General features: G+C 42.8%; 1 protein-coding gene across 4 annotated transcripts in view; it reads left to right on the top strand.

Moving 5' to 3' along the window:
• The first annotated feature begins 2,331 nt into the window (after positions 1-2,331).
• The window catches only part of SLC44A5 (solute carrier family 44 member 5), a 392,569-nt gene continuing 382,109 nt past the window's right edge, over positions 2,332-12,791 (top strand). For 2 of the 4 annotated variants that reach the window (XM_058439660.1, XM_058439658.1), the window contains exon 1: positions 7,695-7,769. Coding sequence is in view for 2 of the 4 variants with exons in the window: in XM_058439661.1 (XP_058295644.1) it covers positions 2,620-2,653 (34 nt within the window). In the remaining 2 variants the exon portion in view is untranslated. Of the gene's footprint in view, positions 2,654-7,694; positions 7,770-12,791 lie in introns of those variants that run through there. The other 2 variants (XM_058439661.1, XM_058439656.1) reach the window with 2 other exon arrangements.

The raw sequence follows: 12,791 nt of genomic DNA on the forward strand, positions 1-12,791 counted from the left end.
TTACTGTTCCCTGCAGTCATTCTAATTGCAACCCTTGAACAAAAACACACAGTGTGGGCTATAGGGGAAACACTTGGCCTGGAAATCCAGGGCCTGGGTAGTTGTGGCCTTAATGTCTTTTGGTCTCAGTTTCCTCATCTGTTCAGCAGGGCTGAATAAACCTCTTTTGATGATCTTATGTGATTGTCATGACCTTAATTGAGATAATGCATGTAAGGATACTTTGAAGTGCTAACAGTGTAAAAGCATATTAATCATATCCGTATACCAAAAATAGTCCTAACTAGTCAACGAAATTTGAGTCTCCTCTGTTGAGAATAGTACTGATATTGTGGAAGGAATAAATTAGAAAAAGGAAGCCATTCCTGGTCTGAAGCAGAAATATTCTATTTCACATAGGCAGCTAGTGTCGTGGAGAGAGCTGGGTATTGAGTTAAAAGAGTTACACCGAAGCTGTGGGCAAGTTATCATACCTCCACGAATCCCATTTCACCGTCTGTAAAACCTAGAAGACAGGACCTGCTTTTCAACTCATGGGTGCGGTCATGATTGAATGAAATAAAGTATGTGAAAGTAATGAATAAACAGAAAAACATTATTCTAATATAGGCAATAATCAGTAGTTGGTGATAAAATATGAGCACATAAAATGGACTGAAATATTTACAAAGTCTAATATTTATACACAGTAAACATTTGAAGACCTAGAAGTGTAGTTTTTAGTTAAATAAGAGGCAGCTGTTTGGAAGAGAAAAACTTTGAGTCAGTCTTATTTCTGATCATAAGTCTGAGAATGGGTCTATTTTGCTTATTAAAATAAACATGTTCTTTGTTTTTTATTTCTGATGCACATCTTCATTGCGAGAGGAATTGGTCATTTCACATGTTTCTAGATTATTTACTTCAATATATTACAATATATGAAGCTATATTTAGAAAGCCTGAAAAAATAACTTGTGATGATTTTGTCACTAATATCTGAGGAGCTGGAAGAAATTTTTGAGATGATACTGTACATATCAGAAAACAGAAGAGCAGAGAGATTGAGTGACTTGTCCAAATTCTCAGAGCTACGAAGTTACAGGGCCAGGCCAGAATTCACAGTTGGGGTTTTTGACTTCACTGTTCTTTCTGCCGCACCACACTAGTACTGGGGCAACTTCTGGATGGAGATATTGAATTAACTCACTGAATGTTTAGACAATCAGATTGGGCTGGGAACTGTACTAACCTAGGAGGAGGAAAGGAGAAGTGCTAAGAAGGTCACTGCGAATTAGGAAGTGCGTTTCGGTGGCAATCTCAGCTGCAGCATATAAAAAAAATTCGGTATTGTAGCCTCTTCCCACAGTGGCACACCCTGGTAACCTCTCCCTGCCCTACCCTTTAAGCCTTTCTTTTTAAGGTCCGTTACTCCTTTTCATTCTTAACCTTTCGCCTGCCCTTGCAGTTCTGGGATGCCGGCAGGACTTCTTTTCATCCCGTATCAGCATGCGAGGGGAGGACAGCTCCTCCAGGAAAATGAGAACTATAAAAAGCAAACCCCCAATCAGAGCGAGAAAGAACGTGGCCACTGGAAACAAGTTTCTGCTGGAGGCCAAGTAATCACACCTCCGGCTTCCAATTCCTCCAACACCTGAGAGCGTGAACTTTCTTTCCTCTTTTCCCACAGCCCCAAGGGAACTATCCTGGGCCCTCAGTATTAAGAGCTTCAGGGCCCGAACAAAGCCATTCTTGCAGGTGTCTGCCCGTGGGCTGCCTCTGGAATTCCATCTCTCTCCCCTCCATCAGCCTCCTGTTTCCCTCTCCCTCTTTCCTTCTCGGTTCGGGAGGGGCAGAGCCAACCGCGCGCTTCGGGGCTCATCGCCCGCGTGGAATTCGGGCTCACTATCCTCGAGGAGGCTGTGGAGGAGGACGGCTCCGCGGCCGGGTCGCGAGGGACAGTGCCGTCCTCCCGCAGGTGGCCGGAGTTCTGGTTGGCCTGTGAAGACGGGTGTCTTTCGCGGGCCCAGCGCGTCCTGGCCTTTGGAGAGGGGGCTTCGAAGGCCCAGAGGAAGGCAGGCCGGACGCAGACTCCATCAGACTCTGCCTGGCTTTCTCCTTCCTGGCCCCAGATGGCCGCGGTCTCTCCGCGCCCCCCAGCAGCTCCCCGCCGCCGCCGCCACCGTCGTCTTTCCGGTAGAGGCTGCTGGATGACGGCGCCGTAGCCGGTTGGATGGGGGCTGGCGGCTCAGACGGGACACCGGGGGTGGGGGCGTGGGGGAGGGAGGGTGCGGGGAAGGGGGAGGTCAGCGCTGGGCGGGCGCTCAGGGGACCCAGCGCTGCCCCCTCCAGCACCAGGAGCAGCACAGCGGCCGCCGCCGCCGCCGCAGCAGCCACCGCGTCCACAGCAGCGCGAGCGGGGGGCCAGCGGCGCGGCCGAGAGCAGAGGGGCGGCGGCGCCCGCCCCAGCCGAGCCGAGCCGAGCCGAGCGCGCAGCCCGGCCGCCGCCGCTGCCTCGCAGATGCCATCACAGCAACAAAGAGCTCGCTGAGCTGAGAGCCGCGGCGAGGGCTCGCCTGGGAGCTGCGCGGCAGCCGGAGGAAGCGCGTGGGGGGTCCGGGGGAGGGAAGGTGGCAGAAGATGGCCAAGAAGAGAAAGCCCCCCAGCATCAAGGGTGAGTCCCCCTCCCTCCTCCCCTCGCCGCCTCCCCTCTCTCACCCGCCCGCTGCCCCTCGGGCCGGCCTGTTTACATCCAGGCGCGGCCAAGTGGAAGGCTCCTGCCGGGGAAGAGTTTGCCGTGTCCGGGGGAGGGGGTGGGGGGAACCGCGGCGCCGCTGCACCTCCCCTGGCCTCCGGGGACACTCTGACAGGAGTTTGTGCCCCTTTTGCAACCTGGGGAAACCTGGAGACTCCTCTCTCACCCCACCCCTTTGCTACTCTGCGAGCTTGGGTATCTATCTGTTGCACCTACTCGCCTCTGGGCAGTGGGGAGAGAAGCGACTGGGCTCCTAGCGTCTTGTCCTTTCCGGAATCTCTCTCTCTCTCTCTCTCTCTCTCTCGTGTGTGTGTGTGTGTGTGTATGTGTGTGTGTGTGAGAGAGAGTTTTTCATGGTCTCTTCTATTCTCTTCTTCCAATCCCCCCTCCCTCCGCCCCTTCGTCCCTAGGGTGACAAGTTCTACATCCATTTCCCCAACCTCCATCCTCAGGAGGAGATTGGAGCTGGCTGCCTCTCCTTTTCCCCGCGGTCAAGGGGACTTGCTACCGGCCGAGTCCCTGCAGGCTATTTCCTGCTCCCCAACCTGTCGAGGCGGGCAGTGGCTCCGGCTAAGCAGTCTCCCTGTTACTCCTTTGGAACCCGGGCTTCCAAAGTTGGAAAGTTCGCGGGGAGAAGCGATGGCGGGGAGGACAAGGAAGAGCTTGTTGCTGGGGTGACTTGAGGCATTGCGGCATGGTCCGGGGCGCGACTCGGGAGGGAGCCTCCTGGGCTGCGTTTTGCCCAGGGGTCGCAGAGCCGGCGCGCGGGGAGCAGGTGCAAGCCGCCCGCACCCGCAGCGCGGACTCGCAGAGGTCGCAGCTTGCCGGCTCCCTAGCTCTCGCTGGGGGACTCGCAGAGCCCGAGAGGTTGTCTGCAGCACTGCAGAGAGGTGGAAGTGGGCTCGACACCATGCATGGTGAGGAAGGCTGTGCGTGGGGGAACTGGACCTGAGGATGGTGGCGAGGAGGGGGCGTCGTTCGAAGTTGGATTTCAACACAATGGGCCCAATGACCTGGGAGGCAGCCACTTACCGAGCCTTTGGGGTTATATAAAAAAGGACAGGAACTCAGATGAGAACTGAGGGGTGAAGGGTATTACTGAATACATTGGCTTGGACTACAGCAGCGCTCTAGGCTTTGGCGTGCTTTTTGCTTTTCCTCCCAAGTCTGGCTTGTGGGAGCTTAGCTCCGCTCTAGAGGTCACTAGGGGGACACAACTTTATCTTGGCGCGTCAGCTTGCTTTTTAATTGCTCGGGAGTACTCAAAGCACTTATTGGAAAGCATTTAAAATGATGATCTTTAATTCTTAAGACATTACTATGAAAACACCTGGGATTTTTTGTTGTTAAAAATTATAACCTATGTATGACAATTTTATGGCAATGCCTTTTCTTAAAATGTTATAGCTCCTGTAAAATTAGAGGGGCTTTAAACCTCTGATTTCCCCCCCCCCGCAATAAATTAGCGCATGGGTTTAGAGATACACGAGTAAAGAAAGAAGAGAGAATATATTCACCTACAAACAGTTTCCTGTCTTTCTCATAATATCAAAGAATTAGTCTAAGCCCCTATTGACAAGGCGTATGAGCTACACCTTTGGTTCGCTCCTTTTTTGTGGAGCCATATGGCACGATGAGTGAAACAGAAGGATTGGTTTTCAGCACTGCTGATGTGGCTATCCATTGGCAGAAATACATTTCATTCCCACCCCAAACCTTGCAGATTGTAAATGGTCCATGAAGAGTGGAAAAAATTTTACAGTTTTACAGTACATGGTAGCCAGAGAAAATCTTACCCTCGAAATTAATAATCTTGTCAGAAGCACAAAAAGATACGGAGGAGATTAGATTGATGAAATGAGCTCATATAAGAGATTTGATGAAAAAGACACCTCCCCTTTATTCTTCCTTCCCCTCAAAACACCAAAAAGTTTTTGTTTTGTAGGTCAGTATGGAATTGTTTGTATTTTCTTGAATAAGTTTAATTTGATAGTGAAATAATTGAAGAATAGCAGTTAATGTTAAGTGTTAACAGTTTCTCTGGAAGGATTAATAATCAAGCTTTCCTAGGACATGTGGTCTCAATAAATTTTATGTAGTACTTTAAAAATAAGGTTTTCTCATGCTACATGTTTTTCTTAAAGGAAAAGTTATGTTATTTAGCTCCTATTGACTTGTGTTGAGTTGTTCTTGTTTTTTAAAACAAGTTCATTTAGTATTTCACAGAAAGAAGGACACCTTTAAAAACAAATCCTTGGAGTTTCACTTTAGCGAAGCAGGATGGATTGTGATATTTGATAGATGACAGAAGCAAACCCAGAAAGTTGTAATCTATTGACTTGCCTCAATTTTGCCTTTTAAGAGGAGAGCTCTACAAAAGCATCTAACTGCAGGCTTGCTGAACTGCTCTCAGATGTCTGCTTCTAAGCTACAACCAACTAAACTGGGACTGCCTGGTAGGAAAAATTTCTAGGCTTTATTGGCAGGGGTAGGCTACTGGGGTGAACTTTGCTGGATAAAACACTGTAGGTTTAGCAATATTCCATGCTGTGTTGGTTATTCTCTTATAAGAGCTGCTTCTCTGCTTAGCTACACTGCATGCAGGGAGAGATCATTCGTCGGATCTTGTGACAGGCAAGTTGCTCATTGGCTTCTGAAGTCCTAGCAAGAGAGACTATCCATAAGCCTAGAAATTGGCCAAAGAGAAATGCAGTTTCTTAACATTGATAGAAGAATAAGATCTGTTGGCAGGATTTCTCAAGGGACATTAGCATTCATTTGTGACATCTCATCAAAAGGACAGTCTTTCAGAAAGGCAAATGGAATCTTTTACAATCCAATATTGATAATGTTTTTTAATGAAAAAGTGCTGTAGTTCATAATCAATAAAAGTCTTATAAATGCAAGCTGGTTACATTGGTTATAATCATATTACCACCCTCGCCTCTGCCTTTTCCAATATTAGTACAACAAAGACTTCTTACTCAATTACTTAAGTGTAAAGCTTATGTTTAGGTTAATCTATTCATTTATTCATTTAGCACATATTTATTGAGCACTGAATATGTACCAGATTCTGTGCAAAACACTAGGGATGCAGTAATGAACATGACAGACAATGAAGTAAGAGGAGGCCTGGAAGAGGCAGGTGACAAATACATGAACCAGAAAATTTCACGCAGTGATTAATACCAGGAGAAATAAAACAAAGTGGTGTGCGAGCAGATGATTTTGAGGTTACTTTAGATTGTCTGGAAAGGTGGCATTTGTGTCGGGAAACAAGTGATGAAGAGTAATTTGCATGCCAAGAACTGGAACATAACACTTCAGGCCTTAAGGTAGAAATGAGGTGGTAGCTTGGCACATTCACATACAAAAGGAAGCGGTGTAATGTGTAAGGAAGAGACAGGTAGGGAGAAGCCAGGCCTTTTTGGTCATAAAAGGGAGTATAGATTTTAAGTGCAATAAGAAGCCATTGGATATTCACTTGCTATTTGGGGATACATTCGTCTCCTGGAAGATTATTTCAGGGAGAGGAGCGTTCCTACATCAACTCCCTAGGCCAACTAAGGTGACCTAATAGACTTCACTTTTCTAAAAGGTCCAGTTATACTCACGTTATTTTCTCATGCTATTCACTGGAATACCTATGCAATTTCAGGCTGAGATATTGATAGCATCTCTGGGGATCCCTGCTTAGAAAACAATTGTAGAGAGAATGAGGATTAATTTAACATTTAGTACAAGATGATAAGATTAGTCACTTCCCTGGCAAGCCTTTCAATGCAAGTAAGTCTTAGGAAAAACACATTGTAATGATAGAGGGGGATTCTGAGGGGTCCAGAACGTGACTGTGCAGTAGGCAGAATGTGGAAGGCAGCATGAGGGGCTCCTGGGTAACAGAAAGGGGTCCATGGAAGGAGAAGAGTGATGTTTGGAAGGGGACTTGAGAAAGCCTCTAAAACAACATCAGCCAATTCATGATTTTGCCGAGTGGAAGCCTGATATGAGCATGTTCCGAGAGAAACATTCTCATTCAAACACAGAAAAAGTTTAAACCAGGGTACCTTTATGCTTTTGACTGATCTTTTTATAATGAAGCATTTGTAACAATAAAAGCATACAGATGTTTACAAAGTCTCTTTGATTTTACTTAATCATTATCAGGTTGTTCTGATGGATTACAGACCTCAGAAATCAAAATTGCGTGAACATGTTAATGATAACTGCTGTTTGCTGGAGGTAGTTGCTTGATAGCTAGTTAAGGAAATTATGCTCTTGGGTCTCATTTTACTGTAGAGATGTTGGTAAGAGGGATGTGGGGTATATTGGATGATTTTCTTTCCCCTAAGCTTTTGTGACAAGAAGGTGCTATGATATTCAGGAAAGACACAAATAATAATAGATTATTTTAAAGGTAACCATGGCCTACTTCTACCTCCAAACTTTCTACTTCTTTGCCAAGGATTAACAATGAAAAAATAGGCCGGGCGCGGTGACTCACGCTTGTAATCCCAGCACTTTGGGAGGCCGAGGCGGGCGGATCACGAGGTCAGGAGATCGAGACCACGGTGAAACCCCGTCGCTACTAAAAATACAACAAAATTAGCCGGGCGTGGTGGCAGGTGCCTGTAGTCCCAGCTACTCGGAGGGGCTGAGGCAGGAGAATGGCGTGAACCCAGGAGGCGGAGCTTGCAGTGAGCCGAGAGTGCGCCACTCCACTCCAGCCTGGGCGACAGAGCAAGAATCATCTATATACACACACATATATATGTGTGTGTGTATATATATATATACTATAGCTCCAGGACTTTGTTCAGTCTCCTCCCCCTCTTTATACTCCAAGTGACTCCTTTGAGGCTAGCAAGGCTGGTAGGACCTCAGGGATTACCTAAGAATGGGGTATGGCCCTTAGTGATACTGGAACACAATGTGTTTATGACATCAGCTTTTTTTTCACAGTAGTGAATCATAGCATGTTACAGTTAGAAGGTTCAGTGTTGGTGGAGTTATTGAAGAAATGATAGAGTAAGAGGTGAGTGATACTGCTAAATGCAAGAAGTCTATGTCTATAGGAAAATTTGTCAAGTTTATTATTCGTAAGTACATATTCTATACAACTCAAGAAATACACACACACACACACATATATATATATAGTGAAGTCTGAATATAAATTAGGAACTGAGCTCTTCCTCTCTCTCCGTGTGTGTGTATACACACACACACACACACACACACACACACACATACATATACATATATACTCATAGATATCCTGGGGAATTATTTGAAGAGAGTAGTATTTCTACATCAGCTCCCTAGGCCAAGTAAGGTGACCCAATGGACTTCACTTTTCTAAAAAGTCCAGTTACACTTATGTATCTTCTCTTACTATTCACCAAAATATCAACAATATTTTGGGCTGAGATGTTGATAACATCTCTAGGAATCCTTACCTACTGGTATTCACACCTATTCATAATCCCCTTCCAAAATGAATCACAGCTGACCGTGTGATCAGTACTGTACAGCAGAAAACTATATCATAAAGACATACACTATGGCTTCTGCCTTGTTCTTTTATATTCTTTCCTTTCTTATGTTGCTCATTTTGGGGAAACCAGATGCTGTGTTGTAAAAATACTCAAGAATCCCTTGGATTGTTTTTTGAAGCAGAGAGATTCATACAGATATTATTAACATTTCAGCCCAAAATATTGTTGGTATTTTGATGAATAGTAAGAAAAGATACATAAGTATAACTGGACTTTTTAGAAAAGTGAAGTCCATTGGGTCAACTTACTTGCCTAGGGAGCCGATGTAGAAATATTACTCTCTCTAAATAATTCTCCAGGATGTCTATGTGTATACAGGTATATGTACGTACATGTACGTATATGTATATACCTATGGAGAGAGAAGAAGAGCTCAGTTCCTAATTTATATTCATACTTCACTGTGTGTGTGTGTGTGTGTGTGTGTGTGTGTGTATTTCCTGACTTGCATAGAAGTCTTGAATCTTAGCTCTGTGTGGGAAGAACTGAGGCCTCCTGCTCACAGCAACAACTTGCTAGTTATGTGAGTGATCTATCTTGGGAACAGACCCTGCAACCAAGTTAAGCCTTCAGATGACTGTAGCTTCAGCCAACATCTGACTGAATTTCGTGATTAGCCCTGACCCAGAAGTATCCAATCAAGCTGCTTCTGGATTCCTGAATCACAGAAACCATAAGAGATGATAAATGCTTACTTTTGTCTTAAACCACTAAAATTTGGGGGTAATAGGTTACATAACATTAGATAACGAATATACCTGTGGTTCATTATTTTTGCATCTCTATCATGAAATGTAATATTTGTTACTAGTTCCAACACTGATCTTGAATCTTAGCCCTCTTTCCTAATTTAGTGAATTGGGCTGAAACCCTGAAGTTCTCTTTTCTTGTTTCCCTTGAGTTTCTTGTAGCAGCTTGCTTTCTCCTCTGCTTTTTTGAGTACTCATTCCTGGCTCCTCTAGTTCATTTAGTTTAGAAGATACTTTCCAAATTGAAGCACTACCAAACCAAAAATCAGAGTGATAAAGAGAATACAAAAGCCCTGAAATCTCCCAGCAGCACAAGATTCCACAGTCCTCCAAACTAAGAAGACAGAAAGTTTCTTAAAATCTACAATCTTTTATTCTCACCATCAAAAATAAGAATGTGAGGTAATGAGCTTGATTTAGCCATTCCACAGTGTGTATATATATCAAAACATCAGGTTTCACACCATAAATATATAAATTTTTACTTGTCAATTAAAAAAGAAAAAACCCAAAGAAATGAAACCCTAAAATACTCAAATAAAAGCCTTTCCAGCTGTATTTATCTATTCCTCCTTACCAAAGAATCTCTTCCTCCTCCCCGCCCAGTTAGTCCTTTGATGTATAAATAGGAGACTGAGAAAGAGGATTTAAAAAAGGAAGGTTGCTGTCTCTTCTACTTGAGAGTAGGATATTAATCTATTTTATTCATTCACGTAGTTCTCTATTCATTCAATAAGTGTTAATCAATCGCTTACTATGTACTGGGCACTATTCTAAGCATGCTTGGGATAAATCAGGGAACAAAATGAATTCTTCATGAGGTTTACACTATACATAGGGAAGACAAACAATGAATAATAAGCATAAATACATTGTTGATATTAAAAATTGAAAAGTGCCATGACAGAAAGAAAAAAAAATGAGCATAGTAAGGGGGATTTGGATTGCTAATCATGGGATGATGGTGGGCCAGCTGCAAGTATTAATAGAGCGGTTAGGGTAGGACAAATTGAGGAGGTAATATTGAAGGAGGTGAAGCAGTGGAAGGGGAGGAGACTTCCAGAAGGAAGGAAAATCCAGGGCAAAGACCCTACAGTGAAAATATACCGGGTATGTTTGACTAACAGAAAGAAGACCAAGTGGAATTAGTAAGGAGGATAGAAATAGAAAAGGAAATCAGAAAGATGAGAGAAGACTAAATTATATTAAACTTTTTAGAAAATTTTAAGGACTTTGGATTTTACTCTGGGGAAATGTGGCACCAGTTCAGATTTTGAACAGAGGAAAAATATGATCTGACTTACATTTTAAAAGAATTGCTATGGTGACTGTGTTGAGAATATCGAGCCAATATGTAGGGGTAATGAGAAGCTAGAAGACTAGTAAGGAATCTTTTGCAATAACTCAGTAAAAATTTTCTTCTTTTGGTGCTGAATAATATTCCATTGTGTACACACACAACACACACACACACACACACACACACACACACACCCCTCACATTTTGTTTATCCATTCATCTGTGGATAGACACTTAGGTTGATTCCATATCTTTTTCTCTGGAAAAATATCTTTTCAGTTCCTTTGCCTATTTTTAAGTTGGGTTATTATTATTATTTTTTTTTGCTATTGACTTAACAACAACATGGATAAACCTGGAGGACTTTATACTAAGTGAAATCAACCAGGCACAAAAAGAAAAATACTGTATGCTCTCACTTATATGTGGAATCTAAAAATATTGAACTCATAGAAGCAGTGAGTAGAATGGTGGTGCCAAAGGCTGGGGGAGTGGGAGAAGTGAGGAGATACTAGTCAAATGGTACAAACTTACAGCTATAAGACAAGTTCTGGGGACTTAATATACAGCATAGATAGTGATGGAAATTGTATTAGTTTGTTTTCATGCTGCTAATGAAGACATACCCAAGATTGGGTAACTTATAAAGGAAAGAGGTTTAATTGACTCACAGTTCCACATGGCTGGTGAGGCCTCACCATCATGGCAGAAGGTGAATGAGGAACAAAGTCACATCTTACATGGCAGCATGCAAGATAGCATGTACAGGGGAACTCCCCTTTATAAAACCATCAGATCTCATGAGACTTACTCACTATCATGAGAACAGCATGGGAAAGATCCACCCCCACGATTCAATTATCTCTCACTGGGTCCCTCCCATGACATGTGGGAATTATGGGAGTTACAATTCAAGATGAGATTTGGGTGGGGACACAGCCCAAACTATGTCAGATGTGTTATTTAATTTGGTTGTAATAATTATTTATTATACAACGTGTACATATACCAAATCACCATGTTGTACACTTTGAATACATATAGTCTTTGTTAATTAATATTTTAAAATAAAAATTTGCTTATAAAAATAATTCAGTTGAGAGATGATAGTGGCATCTATCAGGGTAGAAGCAGTGGTGAACATGAGAAATGGAAAGATACTGAATATATTTTTAAGGTAGAACTTATATAATTTTAAAAACTAACAGGATGTTTCATGTGAGAGAAAGAAAGGAGTGATGGATTAATGCACAGTTTTTGACCTAAACAGCTAAGAGAAGGTGGAATTGGCATCAACTAATATTGGAAGATTGTAGAAGGGGCAAGTTTATGGGGAAGGATCAGAAGTTTAGTTTTGCACACATTTGGGTTTGAAATATTTATTTGATATACAAGTGAAGATGACAAGTAGGAAGCTGGATATATGAGTCTGGAGTCTTGGAGAGAGGCTTGGGCTGATCATATGAATTTGGAAGTAATCAGAACAGCGGTGGTATTTAAGATCATAGACTGGGTGACTCACTGGGAATTGAGTATAGATTGAGAGAAATGATCTGAGCCCAGGGCTGCTCCATTATTAAGAGATAAGTGAGAAGGGGAGGAGTCAGTAAAGGAGATTGAGAAAGAGCAGCTGGTGACTAAGAAGTGGGTGTGGGGTCCTGGAACCAAGGAAGAAAGTGTATCAAGGAGGAGAATAATAATCAACAGTGTCAAACGCTGCCCATAGGTCAGGTAAGATCAGGGTTGAGAAATGGCCATTGTATCTATTAATATGAAAGTCACTGAGGACCTTGACAAAGACAGTCCAGGTGAAGTGGTGGCAATGATGCTTTGAATGAAGTGGGTTAAGAGAGAATGAAGAGGAAGAAAATTAAAGACAGCACAGTCAACTGTTTGGAAGTGTTTTGCTTTAAAGGGAGCAAAGAAATGATGATATGGCTGGGGATGGGAGTTGTGGAGTTGAAAAAAGATTTGCTTTTTTAAGATGGAAGAATAATAGTGGGTTTTATTCCTTGTTGTTTGTTACTATCTGTGTATTGAGGTGGGTTTTAACCTCTCTTTTACTATTTTAAATTTTGGGTGCTTTTTATGACAGTTTCTTATGGAGGTAAGATGAATTAATGTAGAATGGTCTTATGTTGCCTAGGATGTTTCTCTTTTATCTTCTTTTATGTCTTTAAATGTATTATCTTTAAGAAATATTAAATGGAGTATTAAGAGAGGTATAGAAATGGATTTTCTGACAAAATAATGAAATATGTCATAGTAGGAAAAAGTTTCCAGGAGACGAGAGTTTGCCAGTCATTTTGTTGCTGACTGTGGCAGCCCATTCCCTCACCTGAAAGGATCTTAAAGAACTAAAGAAAAATTAAAAAAAAATTTTGTGCAGGGACTAGCCTAATGCTTCTCAATCAGGGGCAATTTTACAATGTCTGGAGAAATTTTGATTG

The sequence above is a fragment of the Hylobates moloch genome, unplaced genomic scaffold (assembly GCF_009828535.3).
Source record: "Hylobates moloch isolate HMO894 unplaced genomic scaffold, HMol_V3 SCAFFOLD_5, whole genome shotgun sequence".
Lineage (NCBI taxonomy): Eukaryota > Metazoa > Chordata > Mammalia > Primates > Hylobatidae > Hylobates > Hylobates moloch.